Source organism: Vigna unguiculata, chromosome 4 (assembly GCF_037176805.1).
Source record: "Vigna unguiculata cultivar grain cowpea cultivar isolate G323 ecotype 2 chromosome 4, ASM3717680v1, whole genome shotgun sequence".
NCBI lineage: Eukaryota > Viridiplantae > Streptophyta > Magnoliopsida > Fabales > Fabaceae > Vigna > Vigna unguiculata.
In genome coordinates this window covers 498,412-517,636 of record NC_140795.1, presented here as the reverse complement: position 1 = coordinate 517,636, position 19,225 = coordinate 498,412, and the positions used below count along the sequence as shown (strand labels likewise).

General features: G+C 28.5%; 2 protein-coding genes across 2 annotated transcripts; both read right to left on the bottom strand.

The window, feature by feature from the left end:
* Window positions 1-6,096: 6,096 nt before the first annotated feature.
* LOC114180960 (sodium transporter HKT1-like) lies at window positions 6,097-10,094 on the bottom strand. Its single transcript, XM_028067260.2, has 3 exons — window positions 8,872-10,094; window positions 6,542-6,751; window positions 6,097-6,454 (listed from the first exon to the last, which is right to left on the bottom strand). Exons 1-3 carry the CDS (start codon window positions 10,023-10,025, stop codon window positions 6,256-6,258), a joined length of 1,563 nt encoding a protein of 520 aa, XP_027923061.1. The 5' UTR covers window positions 10,026-10,094; the 3' UTR covers window positions 6,097-6,255.
* A 5,751-nt stretch (window positions 10,095-15,845) lies between these two features.
* LOC114181296 (sodium transporter HKT1-like) lies at window positions 15,846-18,264 on the bottom strand. The gene is made up of 3 exons (XM_028067715.2): window positions 17,044-18,264; window positions 16,344-16,553; window positions 15,846-16,255 (listed from the first exon to the last, which is right to left on the bottom strand). The coding sequence occupies exons 1-3, from the start codon at window positions 18,165-18,167 to the stop codon at window positions 16,057-16,059; spliced, it is 1,533 nt and encodes a 510-aa protein (XP_027923516.1). The 5' UTR covers window positions 18,168-18,264; the 3' UTR covers window positions 15,846-16,056.
* Between the last annotated feature and the right edge of the window lie 961 nt (window positions 18,265-19,225).

Below are 19,225 nucleotides of genomic sequence, written 5' to 3'. Positions count from 1 at the left end.
TTGTCACCATATTATTCTAGTTTTTTGTGATTTTGGATTTCAAATTTCAAATTTTGTAATATGAATCTTAAGTGTATGGAAACAAAAAAAAAAGCAAACTATCATCTTTGAGAAGAGGTATCTTAAGTTATTTATATTTTTGTCAATATAATTGATTTCTGGAGATGAAAAGTAGGTATGGAAAAATGAAAATTTTTAAAAGGTATATAAACCTTCTCCAGAAAGTTAAATAAAATTAAGTCAATGTTGAAAGAGTCCTTCATAGATTTAACTTATTAAACTTTAATAAATATTTATTGGAGTGTGATCTTGATTTTAATTTTAATTTTTTTGAAAATTTGGATTTCACCTTAATGATCTGCATTTATTATAAAAATAAATTATAATTTATGATTTACTTTTATGATTTGCATTTAGTTTATTTTTATAATTGTCAAATAGTAAATTTTATGTTATGAAATTAAATTTATTATTTAAAATACTTACTTCAAAATATATACAGTGAAATATTTAATTATATATTTATGTTTGAAAGTATTTACTTTCGTATTAAATTAAATTATTATTATTATTATTTAATATATATATATATATATATATATAATTTATATAATTAAAAACATTATTTTTTAAAAAGTTGTAGGTTATAACTTTGTACACCTAAGATCAATTAAGATTTTTGAATGTCTTGTTGTCATAAGATGTTTTGGTAACTGAAGATTACTTCTATTTTTTCACTCATACATCTTTTGAATTTATTTTTTCCAATAAGATTACTAATATAACTTACTTAAATAAGTTTATCACTGAAAAAATTTATTTTAAAAAATATTGTTAGTAAAAATCACTAACAATGTTGTGAATTTGAAAAAAGTACATCTTGTTTATGACTATATTTTTTGCACATATAAAAAAAATCAAAGAAAGTATAATAAAAGAATAAATTTGACATTGTCGACCAAATCACAAAAAACAGTTGACATTTCTGCATAAAAGTTCATTGTATCACACAATTGAAAAAATGAAAAAGAAAATGAAAAGTGCATACCATACTCATTTAATGTTTGTGCTAGATTCGATGCATGAAAAGATGCACACTCATTTAATGTAGAATAAAATTTTTGATAAAGGTATGCAATCAAGTTCTTTAAATTTATTATTTGTTTATGAACAAATTCATAAAGTCTAAACTATATGTATTTATTATATATTATATATAATAAATATATATTTATTTATTTTGTTATCTATTCTTTGTTATTTCTCTTTCTATCTTTCTTCTTTATTATAAGTTAATTATTGTCTACTATTTACAATTTATTTATTTATTTGAAATATTTACGATTAATAATGGTTAAACTTATAACTCAGAATAATATTGTTAGCTTTGCAATATTATGTATTACATATTAGATCATATATCATTAGAGATTTGATAATTCAAAATGACTTTTACTTTATGGGAATGTGAGAAGATTTTTGAAACCAATATAATTTTTTTTCAAAAAGGTAGGTAAATCTTTTAAAACATTTTTCATTAAAATTATAATACAATAAATTCAAATATAACATTGCATTGAGACACATGAAAAGTCATTTGTTTCTTCATAATTAATGCAAATTGATGATAAAAACACGTTGGAAGAGTCAAAAGTTTACCTTGAAAATAGTGTTGGGAGAAACTGAAAAATTATTTTTATTCTTCTCAAAAGTTTACCTTGGAAGTAGTATTTGGAGAAACTGAAAAAGTTGTTTTTATTCTCAATATCTTTTAATTTTTGGAAGAGGAAAATTAAGTTTTGAAAAGTATAAAAAGCTTCTTCAATAAGCTAGGTAAAACAAAAAATAAAAGTCTTAATTTTTATTTTGGTAAATAAATGTATTTAAAGTAAGTGATATAAAATAGTTAACAATGGTTAAATAATGATTAAAATTAGAATTCAAAACAATATTATTTTAAAATATAAAATAGAAAACATGAAACATTGTAAACATAAAAGGTCTTTTAAATAAGAATAAAAAACTTGCGATGAAAAATAAATGAAATAGAAAAAATTAATCAAACAGATAAATAACTATGATATCTTTGTTGATTTTGTCTTCATCACTTTCAAAAATCAGCGATTATCGTTCCTGAAGTTCAAACTTTGTAAACGTTATTGACCACTAAACTTTGTAAACGTTATTAACCATTAAACGTTATTGACAAATATGAATACATCATAATAAAGGTATCTCCAAACTTTATTTCTTCTTATGTATTTATTTTGTTATAAATATTTCTCATCCAAACTTTATTTTTATTAATTATTTATTTTGCTTATTCACTTGTAATATTTAATTAAGTTAATTAAATTTAAATATTTATTTCTTGGCATTACTTTGATTACAATGGATACAGATAAGTGTTGATAAATTTATTCATAATTTACGACTTTTAAGATAGTATACAACATAGAAAAAGTGATAAAACAACGTTAATTTTAACTGATATTTAACCATAACAATAGATTGGTAATGAAGAAGAATAGTAAGAGAAGACGAAAAAGATTGTTACTTATAGATGGAGAATGAAGTGGGAGAAGATTGCTACTCATAGAATGTGAATAGATTGAGAGATATAAATACATTTCAACATTCGTAGTTTATATAAAGAGAATACGATAATGATGGTTATTCTAACAGTCACAATTGTACACCATGATGGTTCACATTTATTGCTTATCCTACACTTACACAACTTATTAAATAGCAAAAATTATGGTTAAATAAATAAACAAAAATAAATTAATTTTAATTCAAATATAAAGACAAAATTATAAATGTGTTGTTATGACTATTCCAACCATAAATATAAATATTAACGTTAGAGTTATTAAAATGGAACGAATAATAAAAAAATAAATTAAATTTAAACATTTGAAATGGAACCTTTGGAAAAAACAAATTCTAATGTAGTAAATGAAGAAAAGAAAAAAAGATAACCTTCGTTGTGGTAGAACAAAAACTTCAGTCAAAGAGAACTAAAAATTCAAAAATATAAAATTCCATAAATAAAAAATCGAAAGTGAAAATCATTAAAAAAAATATGAATGTGTTTGAGATCTAGGAGAAGAAGTATTCAAATCTAGGAGAAGAAGAAAAAATTCGCAAGAAGAAGAAAAGTTTGTACCTTTATTGTGTTATTCAAACATTTCATCCATTTGACATAAAGAAATCATCCATCAGAGAAAAAAAAAATTTCAAAAGAGTATTTAGATCTGGGAGAAGAAGAGAAGATTCGCAAGAAGAACAAAAACTTATACTTTTATTGCGTTTTTGAAACAGATCCATTTGCGAGAAAGCATATATTTAGAGAGAAAAAACACAAAAAAATATTCAAATCTGGAAGAAGAAAAGATTGGCGAGAAGAACAAAAGCTTCTACCTTTATTGTGTTCCTCAATAGTTCATCCATCTTACAGAAAACATTTATTCATCAAAGAAAAAAGAACATAAAAAAATATTCAGATCTGGAGAAGAAAAGATTAGTAAGAAGAATAAAAAAACTTCGACATACCTTTATTGTGTTATTGGAAAGTTCATCCATCTCCTAGAAAATATTCATTCTTCGGAGAAAAAACAAACATAAAAAAATTATCAGATATGGGAGAAAAAGAAAAGATCTGCGAGAAGAACAAAAGTTTCAACCTTTAACCTTTATTGTGTTCTTGACACATTTCATCCATCTGCCAAATAAATTCATCCATCAAAGACAAAAAACATAAAAAAGTACTCGGATCTTTGAGAAGAAGAAAAATTCTTTTTTAATGTTCTTGATGGTTATGAATCTGAGAGCAAAACATATACAAAGAAAAGTAGATCTGAGAGCAATACATCCATCAAACAGATAAATATGACAAAGAAAAGAAGATAAATATGGTAGAAGAACGAAAAATGGTAGAAAAGTTTTTACCTTTTTGGTGTTCTTGACAGTGCTCATGATTCTGAGAGCTAAACATCACTCCAAACCAAAAATAAAACAAAAACAAAGTAGATCTGAGAGCAAAACATCACTCCAAACCAAAAAATTACATACCAGTTAAGTTGTACAGCGAAAAAGACTTTTGCATGTGTTTGAACTCTTCATTGGAAGCCTGTCAACAAAAGAAAAATACCATCAACGCAAAAAATAGTTAGATCAAAGTAAATATAAGAAGAATATGAGTTGTTTGCTTCAAAAAACTGAAAATAAAAACGAAATCTGGGTAAAAAAATCATATGTCGCAGTGACCCATATTAGACCTGTAAAAAAGGAAAAATACCATCAACGCCAAAAAAAAGTTAGATCTGAGAAAGTATAAGAAGAATATGAGTTGTTTGCTTGAGAAAGGTGAAAACACAAACAAAAACAGAGATAAACATCTTCAGATCTGAGTAAAAAAATGATATCTTCAGATCTTCTCATTTCATTCATCTGCGAAGAATGACGAAAACAGAGATACCACAAAAATAACTACAGATCTGAAGAAATTAGACAAATAATGCATCTCCATAGTCGATTTTTGCAGTTTAAAACACATGAATGTGGTTGTACTCTTCATTTCAAGGATTTAAACACTTGAAACATAAGCTCAAGCCAAGAATCACTTAGATCTCAGTAAAAAACATAAAGATCTCCAAAAAAAAAAAACTCTCATTATGAACGGCAAATCTCACATGCATGTGTTTGTAATCTTCAGTTGAAGCCTGTAAACAAAAAAAAACATGATGAACAGAAGAAGATGAATAGAAGAAAGCTCAGAAAAAATATAAAGCATCTCCATAGTCAGTTTTTTGCGATTTAAAAACAGCTCGATCAAAAGAAGAAGATGAACAAAAGAAGATGTTAGAGAAGAAGCTAAGAAAGGCAGAGAAACCATGATGAACGCGGAGTAACAGAGACAGAGAAAGAGAGAGAAAGAAGTGAGAAGGCGGAAGCAGAGAAAATGAGAAAGAGAGAGAAAGAATTGAGAAGGCGGAAGGTGAGAAGACTAAGGAAGAAAGAGAATGAAGTTTGAATAAAAACTTTCGTTTTTCCATTTGTTTTTCAATTTTTTTTTTACCTTCAAAATGCTAAAAGCTTGACACATCAGCGTTTTTTTCCTTTTGTAGATAAAAATTTGAAATGAGAAGTAGCTCAGATATATTATTCAATAGAAAAACTTACCTTTTGTTAGTTCCCAATTGTATATAGTATTAGATGCATGATCTTTAGAGGAAGAGACCATGTAAAACTAAAGCTTCAATAGCATATGATGTTTGAATTTCATATGGAGGGTTACATGAAGTGACCTTCTCTTCCTACAAGACATTGAAATATTGATTAAAGGATGTGAAAAGTCTGATTTTAAATATAATGCAAATTATATTGTTATTTGGAAACTTAGGTATGAATAGTTTTATGATGTGTTCACACATTGGTCCTTTGATGTGTGGATCATATAGTAGCATCGAGAGTTTTATGATGTATTTTGCCTCTGTGATGTTGTTGATTGTGTTCATTGGCTAGTGTGGAGTTTTTGTTTTGATGAAGCTATGAAGTCAAGCTTTTGCTTTTATATATACAAGTTGTACATCTTTTATATATGGGTTAGAACAACCATAAAGACTCTCTTTAACTATATTTATTCTTTAATGATTTAAAAAATATCTCTCTAAGTAATTAATGTGTTAATCTTTTCACGAGTTTTCTAAAGATTAATTTTTTAAAAAAAATATAATATTAGTAAGATACGAGTCTGATCTATATCTATGTTAGATATCAACAATCGTTTTCGACTTAACGAATCTTTTTCATTATACACTATTTAACTTTTTTATTTTGATTTAATTTAAGACTTATATTCAAATAAATCGTCAATGATTCGAATAGTAGATTTCATTTCATATCATTTCATATGGATCTTAAGTTAAAATGCTAAGATTCCAAATCTAACTATTTTTTAGCTTTATATATAATCACATTTGGACGAGATAAGACAAAAAAGGGTCTATTTCATATGCAGATATATGCTTTACATTTGACCCATTTTAAAATCGTTGATAAGATAAAGAAAGTATTATATGCTCCGGAATAAGATCCATATAAATTGTAGTCTAATAATAAATATTCACATCAATGATATTCCGAGACAACATATTAATTTTGCATCTTCCAGTGCTTCCGGACGGAACAACTTCTAACTATGTTTTAGTCATACATGCATGCAGTGTAGGTGTTTGAGAATAAACTTAGCTAAGAGAGGTGCCACGCTTTGCCACCTTTCATGTTGAATTTCTTGAGCCTCCCAAAGAACATGACCAAGATAAGGATGAACTTTCCTTTGTTACTCCATCTTCCAGAAAACCCAACCCATGAATCTCTGCAGGTGCCATCGTCTTTCAATCGCCTGGCGCAGCTGTATCCCGTTGAGAACCCTACGTTCCCATAAGCACTGCATATACACATTTACTTCTCATTCATTTCTCACAAAATCATCCATTCAAAGTAAGATATTGCAGAAACAGAGAAGATTTAAAACCTGATGACTTCGAGGGTGATGTTGAGCACGTTAAAGTTGAGTGGATCCTCTTTCAAGCTTCTGCTCTCAGTGATGCAAACCAGAATAACGAAAATCGCCAAATAAGAGAGTTGAGAAAACACAACACACTCCACTGCGCTTTTTCGTTTTCTCTTGCCATCATTTTTCTCCTCCATTACAGGTAAAAATGAAGTGTACGGCGGAAGGTACCTGTTAGATCCATCAATATATACAATTATATCAAACTCCTCTGAATCTTTAACACCTGTCATGTTCTCTCTGTGAATCATATTCAGTTGCTTTTCTGAGAAATCAAATCAAAACTGATATTCCAGTTGAGTAGTGGAGTACAGAATATATGCAAACACTCACTCCTAGGCAAGAGAAGATAATTTGTAAATTCGCTTACAACTTGTAGAGTGCAATCGACGAAGGAAAAATGTTCTTTCATATTATTTAACGATCATTTCACATTTTATATAATGGTAAAACAGTATTAACAAAAATTAACTTTTATATTTTTAGAATTAATAGAAAATAAATATTAATAAAGGATAGTGTCAAATAATAAAAAAAAAATAATATCAAAATATGAGTGTCTGAACTAGAAGAATATTTGGTCAAAGAAACATTGGAATGCTTATTTGACAAAGGGAGAGGGATATGATAATCACTATGTGGTTTTTAAGACCAGAAATTATTATTTCCTATCTTCTTATTTTATTCATTGAGGTGAGGATTCCAAATAACTATTATTCTTTCGTACTTAACAAGCATGCCACATCGTGGAAAGGGAGAGACTACTCTCAAAAGTCAAATCCTTTCATTATAAAAACTATTACAACAAACACATATAAGTATGAAGATATACAAAAAAAAAAAAAAAAATTGTCTTCAACCTGATTTAATTTTTCATCACTAATTAAAATCAATTTAAATTTTATTTCTTAAAAATAACTGTTACAAAACCTTTTTTTTGTTATATAACAATTAAAAACTATAAATATATAAAAAAAAGTTTGCTTTCTAATTATATTTCAATTAGATTTTAATAATATAATATCCAAGATATGATATTCTTTACTTTCCATTGCATTATAAATACTTTGGTGGAAACTTCTAGTCACAAAATTTTGTCGCACGTCCATCAAGCAATGTAATTGATGTCAACTAGGACTATGCTAAATGCATTAGGAATATAAATTCATCACTATTGGGATAGAATAACATAAATTATTTTTATCTAAAAAATTAACGTTTACATGCGTGTGTGTGTGTGTAAAATATTGGACACCGAACACAATTTAAGAATGATGAACTTTGTCACCAGAATGTAACATCTTGTGTTGCTAGTAATTTCTGAAACAGGCTTCTAAATCCTTTAATTAAAAATAATATCTTTGAGTGATACTGCTTCTTAAACTATTTTTTTAAATACTGTTTTTATTATTTTCGGAGCTTAATTATATATATATATATATATATATATATATATATATATATATATATATATAGAATCAACTTGTGAAGTTTTTTATTCAAATCTTCTATTTCCATACCCAGTTTTACACTTAATTTTTTTGTGTGTATGGTTTTAAATAACATTTATTTTATATTCTTAATTTTTTACATTATTTTTATGCTCTCGCCTTTTTAGATCAAAATAAGAGAAAAAAGAAAAGAAAACTGCGAGTAGTGAAAATGTGAATTGAACGTAATTTTTTATATTAAAGTCTTTGCTAGGCAATGACATTCTTCGTGCATGGGAATGCCCGAGAGTGAAAAAAAAAAAGTATTCAATAGAAACTATATTGTGAGAATATATATATATATATATATATATATATATATATATATATATATATATATATACTGTCGTTTTTTTGGCATGAATATTGTTTGATGGAAAATGGTGGATGGACACTGCCTAGAATTAAGACACCTAGAACAGGAGGTAAAAGAAAGAGCCATTTAATTGAGATGATGATAATATAGAGAAGAAAAATGATTTTTTAAGTGATTTTTTATGTTTTTATAATTTTATTTTTAATATTTTAAAATTACTTAGAAGATGATATTTTATATTGTAAACAAAAATTGTTAAAAATTTAACAGTCAAAATATCGTTATCTCCTAAAGAAATGAAAGATATAAAAAGCATAGAAAAATAATTTTTGACGATGAGAAAGTTACCGAATAGAGTAATTTTTTTATTTTTTAATGGAAGTTATGATAATAAACAAAAGCATAAACGGTGTTAAGTTGCAGAGATATGATTAGGCATGTGTACTTAAGCCGATCGATGATCCTAAGAGAGAGTAGCGACTTACATCATCACAACGAAGACCACCAGTATGGCTGAAGACAGTGAAGACAGATCGAACACAGACTCACCAGCGTGTCGGGCATTTGCAACTTGGAACAACGACCCCACCACTTTCTCGTAAAAATTCAAACCCTCCATAGTTTTCGTGTTCCACTCCATCGACCAAAACATCACAAACTGTATAACATTCAAACACAGAACAGTAGCAACCAGGAAGCAACAATGAAGACCAGACAGCATATGATCATAGCCAATGTCTTTGAAATTCTTCAGCATGTGCGAGAATTCCTCTCTTCTGCTCACCTTTCTTAGACCCATAATCACCAGCCTCAAACATGGAGGGTAAAGGGTGTTACCTAGAAACACATGTGGTAGGATAAGGAGGAGAAGCCCCGAACTCTTCTTGAAAACCATCATGTTTTCGTTGGTTGGGACAAAACCACAGCTGGCAAAAGTGGAAACTATGGTGAACAAAGAAAATGTTGCAATCTTAATGTCTTTGTTTTTCAGTACTTGTCTTGCACTTGGTACTAAGGTCATGTACATAGACACCAAACTGAAGCCAACCAATTGAACCACCACAAAGTAACCTAAAACTACGAGAGTTAGATAAGTAAGAGAGTTATACGTAAGTGTATCAGTGTCCTTAAAGGGAACGTTAGTGTGACTAGGTTTTTGGTTTTCAGATTGAGGTTGAGGAATAGAGATTAAACCGAGCTCAACATGGTTGTCATGAACTTGGGGCTTCTCTGGTGTGGGTGGAAAGTGATTGGTGCTAACTCTGTTTCTGAATTTATACCTGGCAAATAGAAGGTCAAGCATGGAAATGAAAACTTCCCCGCCAACAAACATGAGAAAGGTGAGGAGAATGAGCTGAGAATTGGAGAAAACCTCCATTTCCACCGCCACCATGCTAGAAACAGTGGAAGCAGAAACAGAGGTGTAAAAGAGGTCAAGGTCATTTGGTCTAACGGGGGTTCTTGGGTTTGAGTTCTTGAGAGCGAGGTAACCAAGCAGAGAAAGTATCCCAAAATAACAGAGTTGAATAAAGAAGGGGTGGACATGGAAGGCCACAAAACGGAGCAGGAATCTGAGACTGTGTGGAAAAAAACTACAAAAACGATGATGTTTTTGATTGAAGTTGGCAAAGTTGGTCATGGTGGTTGTATTTAATTAAAGTAGGAGGAATAAGGAAGCGATTTATAGAGCATGGAAACATCTCATCATGTGGCTCTCCTTTCCTCACTGTAACCATGTAATAGGTTGTGCAAACAATAACCACCATAAACATGCTCAATATTCATTAAAATATTGGAAAACTTTACATTTTCTCCCTTAAATTTTTCTATACCTTTACAATACCTACTTAAAAAAATAATATTTTAACTTTTCTAGTTGATTCACCTTAAATAATTTTATATTTTAATATAAAAGCATTAATGGGTGTTTGTTGACTATATATATGTTCAGAAATACAACGTGTATTTTTATGTCCACGACTAGAAAGTATTAACGTGGTTCGACGTATAATATGAACTACGTTAAATTCTCTCTATCTATTTTTCTTTCTTTTATTTTTTTATTGTTTTATTTCTAACTATATATATATATATATATATATATATATATATATATTTCTTATATCTACTTGTAGTTATAATTATAGAAATTTAACTAATATATAAGTTAAAAAAATAGATTTGTTGAAAATCTTAAATCAACTTAAAGAAATGATCAATTCAGAGTATATAAACAGGTGTAAATTTTATTTTACAAGTTAATTTTGTAAATTTAAGTTTAAAATTCAATTTTTGACATGACTGCTATTATTGAATTATTTATTAGTGTTTAGTTCTATATTTGAGATGAGATATATATTTGTAAGACCAATTTATAATATATAAGTGAGTAAAATATCATTTTACAAGTGGGTCATGTGGTGTTGAGTTATAAAAATTTATGTGTGTACGAAAAAAATTGTTGTTTAAAATGTGATATATTAAAGTGTGTTGAGGGCCATGAGTTTTGGTCAATCTTAGGAGTAATTAATTCCATTGCCTAACTTGTACGGTAAATTGAGTGTATTGGTATTTACCATATTTCTAACTTTGTTTCGAAGTGTGCATTAATAAAATTTGGACTTTGAAAATTGTTTGCTCCCTAAAGTAAGGATGGACCAATTTTGTTTTCCAGCTCTTAAGGGTGTTAAAGGTCATTTATTAAAATTGTACGTAGCACTCATGTTAGTGGAGTAGTTTGATTCTAATTGGGTGTGAAAATTGTGTTAAGAATCCAAGTGTGAGTCTGAGTCTCACATTGACCAGAATTGAGAGAGTAGAGCACTATATAAGAATCAAGACCCATAAACTTATTGCCTTAAGGTTTTGGGTTGAGAGTGGTGTCAGTGTCTTATATGGTTAGGCTCAGATCTCATTGGTGTTGTTCTCCCCAATGAAACTCTCTCTGTAAAACCTGACAAATTGTGCTTAATTTATGTCCACGAATTAGATCACAATTTGTTTTTAATAAGCATGGAAATGAAGTTATGATTCCCCGAACGTGATAAAATTCAAAGAGCAATTCCATTATGCAGTGTCCCACTCATTCGTTGCACCTTCCACTTTCAGCATCGAATTCCACTAAATAATGCATTGTGGATGCTATGCTAATTTTCATCATTATTCCATTATTCATGTACTCATAAAAATGTTTTTTTTATGTGTTCTGTTATTTTCTGTTATACAACCGCCTAACCTCTTTTTTATGTGTTAATTAGTTGTTTTCTTGCTCTCTGTTCTTCTTTTAGTTTTTGGATAGGAAAAATGTTGTGTTCATTCTCATAATAAGAAGTTTGATTTTCTAGAGAAATATAAAAAATAAAGCTTATACATATTTTTAACTTTTTTATAAATTGGATAGGAAAAAAATTTCAATAAGAAACTGAAATGGTATTCTGGAATTAGAATGATTTGCAGAAATATTATTGGAATTAGATAAAATTTCTGTTTCAAAAGAAAATTTAAATTAACAAGAAAAAGATATTAACAATTACTGAAAAATTCAATGATCAATAAAATATTCTCCCTTCGTGACTCCATCGCCGACGTTCACATTGCAGCCTCCATTGTTGTAGGGAAGTTTGTTTTTTTAAGCACTGTGTTGACCAACTTTCATAATATTTTTTTTTTGTTTGAGATTTAATTCATTAATTAGTATAGTGCTCTTTCAATTTGTAAAATGTCCCAACGTCATTTTAAACGTTATATATACACTAATGAAGGTTGTACCAACATTTATTGTATTTAATATTGAATTGTACGGTTAAATAGTTTTATGAAATTAATCACTTCTCAATATATTTGACTTAATTTTGATTAATTGCGTTAGGTGTTGTTGTTTGGGAACATATTTTGACTATGGGGATTTCATGTGACCACCTTCATTTGTGTCACCAAAATTTTGTTAAAAATATCAGAGACGTTGATTAAATTTTTGTTTGTTGAACTATAAAAAAATGAATATTTTTTGAATAATATAAGGAGAAACCTTTGAAAAAAAAAAGAAGGAATTTACATGCATTGTACAAAATATAATTTCGGATTAAAGTTGGATTAATTCAACACAAATAAATGAGGATTACGGGATTGGGGTGAAACAATTCATATACATTTTTATATATACTTATAAAACTCTCTTTTTTATACAAATTTATAACACTTCTAATAAAAACATTCAATTATATTTGGGTTAAATGAATGTATTTTCTTAAAGCATAATGTAAGCCTAATTTCACCCATACTCTCACACCTAAGAACCTATCACTATCCGAAAACAAAAAAGATTGAAGCTATATTATAATTTCAAAATCTTTGTTTTTTTGTCAGTTTATATAAAAAGCACCTTTATTTAAAGGATAACATATAATAACTTCTCATATTTGATGTGCATTGTGCATTATAGAACTAACTATAAACATTTCCAACAATGTATTTTTTTAATCTATATATGTGTTTTTGTAAATGTGTATAACCATCGTGGCTGCCGTCACATTTTATAAATATTCTTGCTTAGGAGGTGTCATAAACTTTAATATGTCTATTTTCACTTCTCTCGTTCTTTGTACCTTGAGTAGTTGCAATTTTTAGAATATATATATATATATATATATATATATATATATATATATATATATATATATATAAAGATATTTTTTCCCTATAAGAAATTTTTTTATTAATAATTAATTTTAGTGACCAAAAATTGTTAGTCACTATAGTAACCAATTTAGATATAATTTATAAAGTAAAAAATTATTGTTTACTAAAATAGTCACTATTATGAATAAAAAATTATAATTGATTTTTAAGCTGGTTTATAAATTTAGCTACCAAGATTTAGTTACAAAAGAAAAACTAGTCACTAAACATTAGCTACTAAGGTTTTTTCTACCAAAAAAAATTATTTCTAAATTAATTTCTAATTAATTAGTGACCAATTTAGCCATCAATTATAAATTTTTATTCATAAAAGCAATTATTTTAATAACTAATAATTTTTTATTTTGTAAATTGGTCACTATAATGACTAATAACTTTTGGTCACTAAAATTAGTTATTAATAAGGCATTTTCTTGTAGTGTTCATTAATATGTTAATATACACTACAAGAAAAATATCAAATAGTGACCAATTTTATGACAAAAAAAATGTTTACAGACAAATTTATAAATCAATTTTGTAATTAGAGACTAATTTAGAGAAAAAAAAAATTGGTAGCCAAAACATAGGTAACTAATGTTAGTGACCAATTTAGAAACTAATTCATAATAGAAAAAACTTGTTCAGTTACCAATTTAGAGACCAATTATAATTTTTTGAAATTATTTTAGTTATTACTAATTTTAAATTTATAAATTGGTATATTAATTGGTCCTTATAGTGACTAATTATCTTTTGTCATTAATATTGATCATTAATCAAAAAAATTTCTTGTAACCATATTAGTTAGTTAGCGTAAGGATAAATATATAAAAGTTCTCATGTAAAGTACATTATTGAAAATTTCAAAACATTTAAAAAAAAAATAACATCAACAAACATGTTAATTAAAAGAATGATACATGTTCATAAATTCCTAAACAAATATTCTTAAGCAAAATAGGTTCTTATTTTTTTTCTACTACTAAGAATTTAAGCAAAAATTACTTAATAGTTAATTGTCATAATGTCACCTTCTTAGGTGTGAGAGACAGTGAAACTGGACTTAAATGTATTTACATGAATACTTGATGTGAGAGATAGTGAAATGAGACTTAAAATTGTGTAATTTGGGAATATGACACTTACAAAATTTACTTCAAGGAAAAGTAAAGTTCTTTTTTCATAACTTGAAGAAAAAAAAGTTAAAGAAATGTTTTTATTCTTTTTTTTTATATTTTTGAGAGCAGTTTATCGTGTTTTTGGGAAGGTCTAGGATTTCTAAAAGGATATATTTTGAATAAAAGTAAGAAATAAATTTGTATTTGTGTTGCGGATATTCTTTGAGTTGTTCTTGGAGAATTCAGGTTGATCGAACATGAACATGCGCAAAAGTAATATCCAATGTTTTAAATGAGGTATAAATATGAATATATTGGTCCCCTCTTTGTTTCCTACTCATTTTTGTTTTTGTTTCGTACTCATTTTTGTTTTGAATTCCTAAAGTACTCTTGATTTATTTGAAATTCTATTTTGAAATCTATATAATTATGAATCTATGATGGTTATTTAGCACTAAAGAGATGTGTTTTTTTTAAATTGAATTCTTGGTAATGCTATCTTTATTTTGTCTTAAATTATATATATATATATATATATATATATATATATATATATATATATATATATATATATATATATATTGAGTTTATCTTATTCTCATCTCTAATTAGGGAGAATTAGGAGTGTTGCCAATCATTTGAGTGGGTTGACAGTGATGGTGGAGAAAACTAGTTGGGTGGTATTTTTGAATGTCTAAGGTTTGGTTGGATCTAATATATAAGTTGATGGAGAAAAAGTTATAACTTTAGGTTTTATGTTGTGGATATTTTTTATTCATCCACTATGTCTAATTTCTATACCAACATGAAATATTTGTATGAAATAAAATTATTTATATATTTGTGCGTTTGATTTAAGAATTCTGAATTGTATTTCTTTTTGAAAAAGACTTTGATGCTAAACAACAAACTATTCAAAGATTTATATATTTATTTGTATAGATTTAAGTCTCATTCAAGTGTGTCTCATTCATAACAATTACATAAGAATAAAAATTACATAGGAGTAGTAATGATTAACGTGTCACCATACCATAACATTTAAATGATGAATGTTGACGTAGATTTTTATTAAAAGTTCCACCGAGAATTAAACATAAGATAACGAATTCTTTTTTCAAAGATATAGATTTAAAAAGAAAATTTATTTAGAGAAATTTGTTAAAAATATTTTAATATAATTTAAAAAATATTTAATTAAAATATTATCCTACTGTTACTTATATATTTTATGCACCAGTTAACAATTATATTTTTTTATTATGAATTTATATTTTATTTAATCAAACTTATTATAATTAACTTTTATAAGTCTTTCTAGTACTTATAAATATTCATATTTTTATAAGAATAAACACAACAACAAACACTAGAGGTAATATAAAAGTGTTTTGTATTCCTCTCTAGTATTTATAAGGTTAAAAGATTATTTGTTGTACTCGATTGATCTCATTGATTGTTATATGAAGAGAAACACATATGATTTTTTTTGTCCTGGTGCAGTAGGCACGTTTTCTCTCTAATAATATTCTGTGTGCCTCAACTCATTTTCTCTCTACAACCCAAAATATTTCTACTCTTTTTTTTTATTTTTTTTATCTATTATTGTTAATAGAACGAAAAAAAAAGGTAGAATCTCCCTGTTAATTAAGATGAAGAAAAATTATAAAGGTCCATATGCATTTATAGTCGAAATTAAATATTGATGGTGGAAATGACATTTTGAGACCACATAACAATTTTTCATCTTCCAGTGTGCTTTGGGATGGAAGAAGTTGTAACTATATTTTAGTATAGCCATATACATGTAGTGTAGCTTCTTGCGAACAAACTTGGTTTTAATATGCTGTTAACATGCTTGCAGTGTAGTGGTTAAGAGAGGTGCCACGCTTTGCCACCTTTCATGTTGAATTTCTTGAGCCTCCCAAAGAACATGACCAAGATAAGGATGAACTTTCCTTTGTTACTCCATCTTCCAGAAAACCCTACCCATGAATCTCTGCACGTACCATCGTCTTTCAATCGCCTGGCGCAGCTGTATCCCGTTGAGAACCCTACGTTCCCATAAGCACTGCATACACATTTACTACTTCTCATTCATTTCTCACAAAATGATCGATTCAAAGTGAGATATTCCAGAAAGAGAGAAAATTTAAAACCTGATGACTTCGAGGGTGATGTTGAGCACGTTAAAGTTGAGTGGATCCTCTTTCAAGCTTCTGCTCTCAGTGATGCAAACCAGAATAACGAAAATGGCCAAATAAGAGACTTGAGAAAACACAACACACTCCACTGCGCTTTTTCGTTTTCTCTTACCATCATTTTTCTCCTCTCTTACAGGTAAAAATGAAGTGTACGGCGGAAGGTACCTGTTAGATCCATCGATATACAATTATATCAGAGACAAGTCTCCACCGAAAGTTTGGTTGAGGGCATCTTTATATCAGAAATTACATGTGGCTAGCAGTTAAAGGATGTGGCATAATTGGTGAGATTTTAGTCAAAGAAAGCATCGAATTTTTGGTGGCTTAATATTAAAAAAATAGCATTATCTCCTATATACTTATCCTGAGTAGAGTATTTAAACAATGAATTATTCGTCTGAATAATACTATTAAAAAATTCCTTACTCTTTAGACAAGGAATATAAATAGTTGACAGTAACATGCCTCTACGACTATTGATGTGAAATAATTTTTTCATTAAAACATGCCAAAAGACCCGTTTGTTACAGAAAAGAATCACTTTGTAAAGTAATTATTTCAAAGAAAAGTTTGGTTTGCCTGTATTTAGGTTTTGAAAAAATAATATTTTTCCTTGACGCGATGATCTTAATTAGTAGAGAGGTTAGTAACTTACATCATCACAATGAAGAGTACTAATATGGCTGAAGAGATGGAGGAGAGATCAAAAACAGATTCACCAGCGTGTCTGGCGTTTGAAACTTGAAACAACGACGCTACCACTTTCTCGTACAAATTCATACCCTCCATGATTGTGGAATTCCATTCCACCGACCAGAACATCACATACTGTATAACGTTCAAACCAAACACAGTACCAACCAGGAGGCAACAACGATAAACAGAAAGTAAATGTCTGTAGCCCAGGTTGTTGGGATTCTTCCGCAACTGTGAAAATTCCTCTTTTCCGGTAACTTTTTCCAAAACCATCAGCACAAGTGTGAGACACGGTGGATAAAGGGTGTTACCTAGAAACACATGTGGGAGAATAAGGAGGAGAAGCCCAGAATTGTTCTTGAAAACCATCATGTTCTCGTTGGTGGGGACAAAGCCACAACTGGCAAAAGTAGAAACGACGGTAAACAAAGAAAATGTTACAACGTTAATGCCTTTTTTTTGCAGTACTTGTTTTGCACTCGTTACCACAGTCATATACAAAGACACCAAACTAAAGCCAACAAACTGAACCACCACAAGGTAACCTAACACAACGTAAGTCAGATAACGAAGACAGTTATACTTAAGTCTAACGGATACAACATTATCAGACAGTGTCTGTGTCTGGTTTTGTGATTGTGAGTAAGGAACAGAAACTAGACCAAGCTCAATGTGAGTGGCATGGGTCGGGGACTCATCTGAGGGTGAAGAAGGATTGATGCTGAGTAATTTGTTGTGGATGAGTTTATTCCTAGCAAGTAGAAGATCGAGCACGGAAGTGAAAACTTCCCCGCCAAGAAACATGAGGAGGGTGAGGAGAATAAGTTGAGAATCGGAGAAAAGCTCCATTTCTAGGGCTACCATGCTAGAAGTTGTGGAAGCAGAAACTGAGGTGTAGAAGAGGTCCAAGTCATTAGGGTTAGAAGGGGTCCTTGGTTTTGAAACCTTGAGACCGAGAAAACCTACGACAGAAAGAACGAGGAAATAGAAAAGGTGAAAGAAGAAAGGGTGGAAATGGAAGGGTAGAAAACGAAGGGTGCGTGGGAAAAGAGTAGAAAGAAACAAGATCAGTTTGTTGTTCATGATTGTACTTTCTGAAAGTACAACAAAGTACGCTGAATATCTTAGTTTGGTGTGGATATTATCATCAACATGGAAGCCATTATATAGCAAGAGAATTGAGAGCATGTTAAGGTTGTGCAAATGAAGAAGAAAGAAGAACATGCTTAGTCATTCGATTACAATAATGTTTGAGACACGATCCAACGTCATATTCATACAAAAAGGAGTGGGTGGCGCCGGTACTTAGGTATAAAAAACAACACTGATTGCTCCTATTAAAATCGATGTTTATTGACTTCTCCCAATCATCACTCCCTAAAATACAACTTAGTTCATTGCCACAATTATATTATTTAACAACTGTTGAAATACACTGATTATTAGTATTATAATTCATATAGAATCCAGTATACCATTGGTTAGTAATTAATTTTGTGCACAAATTCTGCATTCATTCGAATGCAAATTTTATATTGATTATAGTAATAATAACTATAATATAATGTGCTCAAATATTGAAAGGTCCTTTTTTTCTTGGCCTTCACTGTTGTTGTGTGAGCCTCTCTTATATTATAATACTATAATAGGATGAGATGTTATAGTGGGAAGACAACGGTGGAGATTTGATTATACACATATTTCATTATACTATTCTTGAACTAAAGTACATACTTCTCCTTTGTGTCTCATATCTCTCTCCCATAATGAATATATCCATTCCTATCCTAAATATTAATTATATATTTTTTTTATATTAAATAAAAACTACAACAAAGAAAGTATGATATTGTCAAGAATTCAATACTAGAAGTATTCACACTTCATTTTCTTTAGTGACAAATTTTAAGGAAGAAAATGTAATTACATAAATATTAAAATAAAGCACTAATTACAATTGTATAGGTCTCAAATAAATATAGAAAAAGCTAAACAATTACACAATTGAAATTTCGTGAAAATTAATGTTTAGAGGTGAAATGCCTTCAAAATTTGAGAATATTGAATGACTTAGTTAGGGGAGAGAATAAAAAATTGTATAGAAAAAAAATAAGATTTTGTTCAAATTATGCAAACCTTTT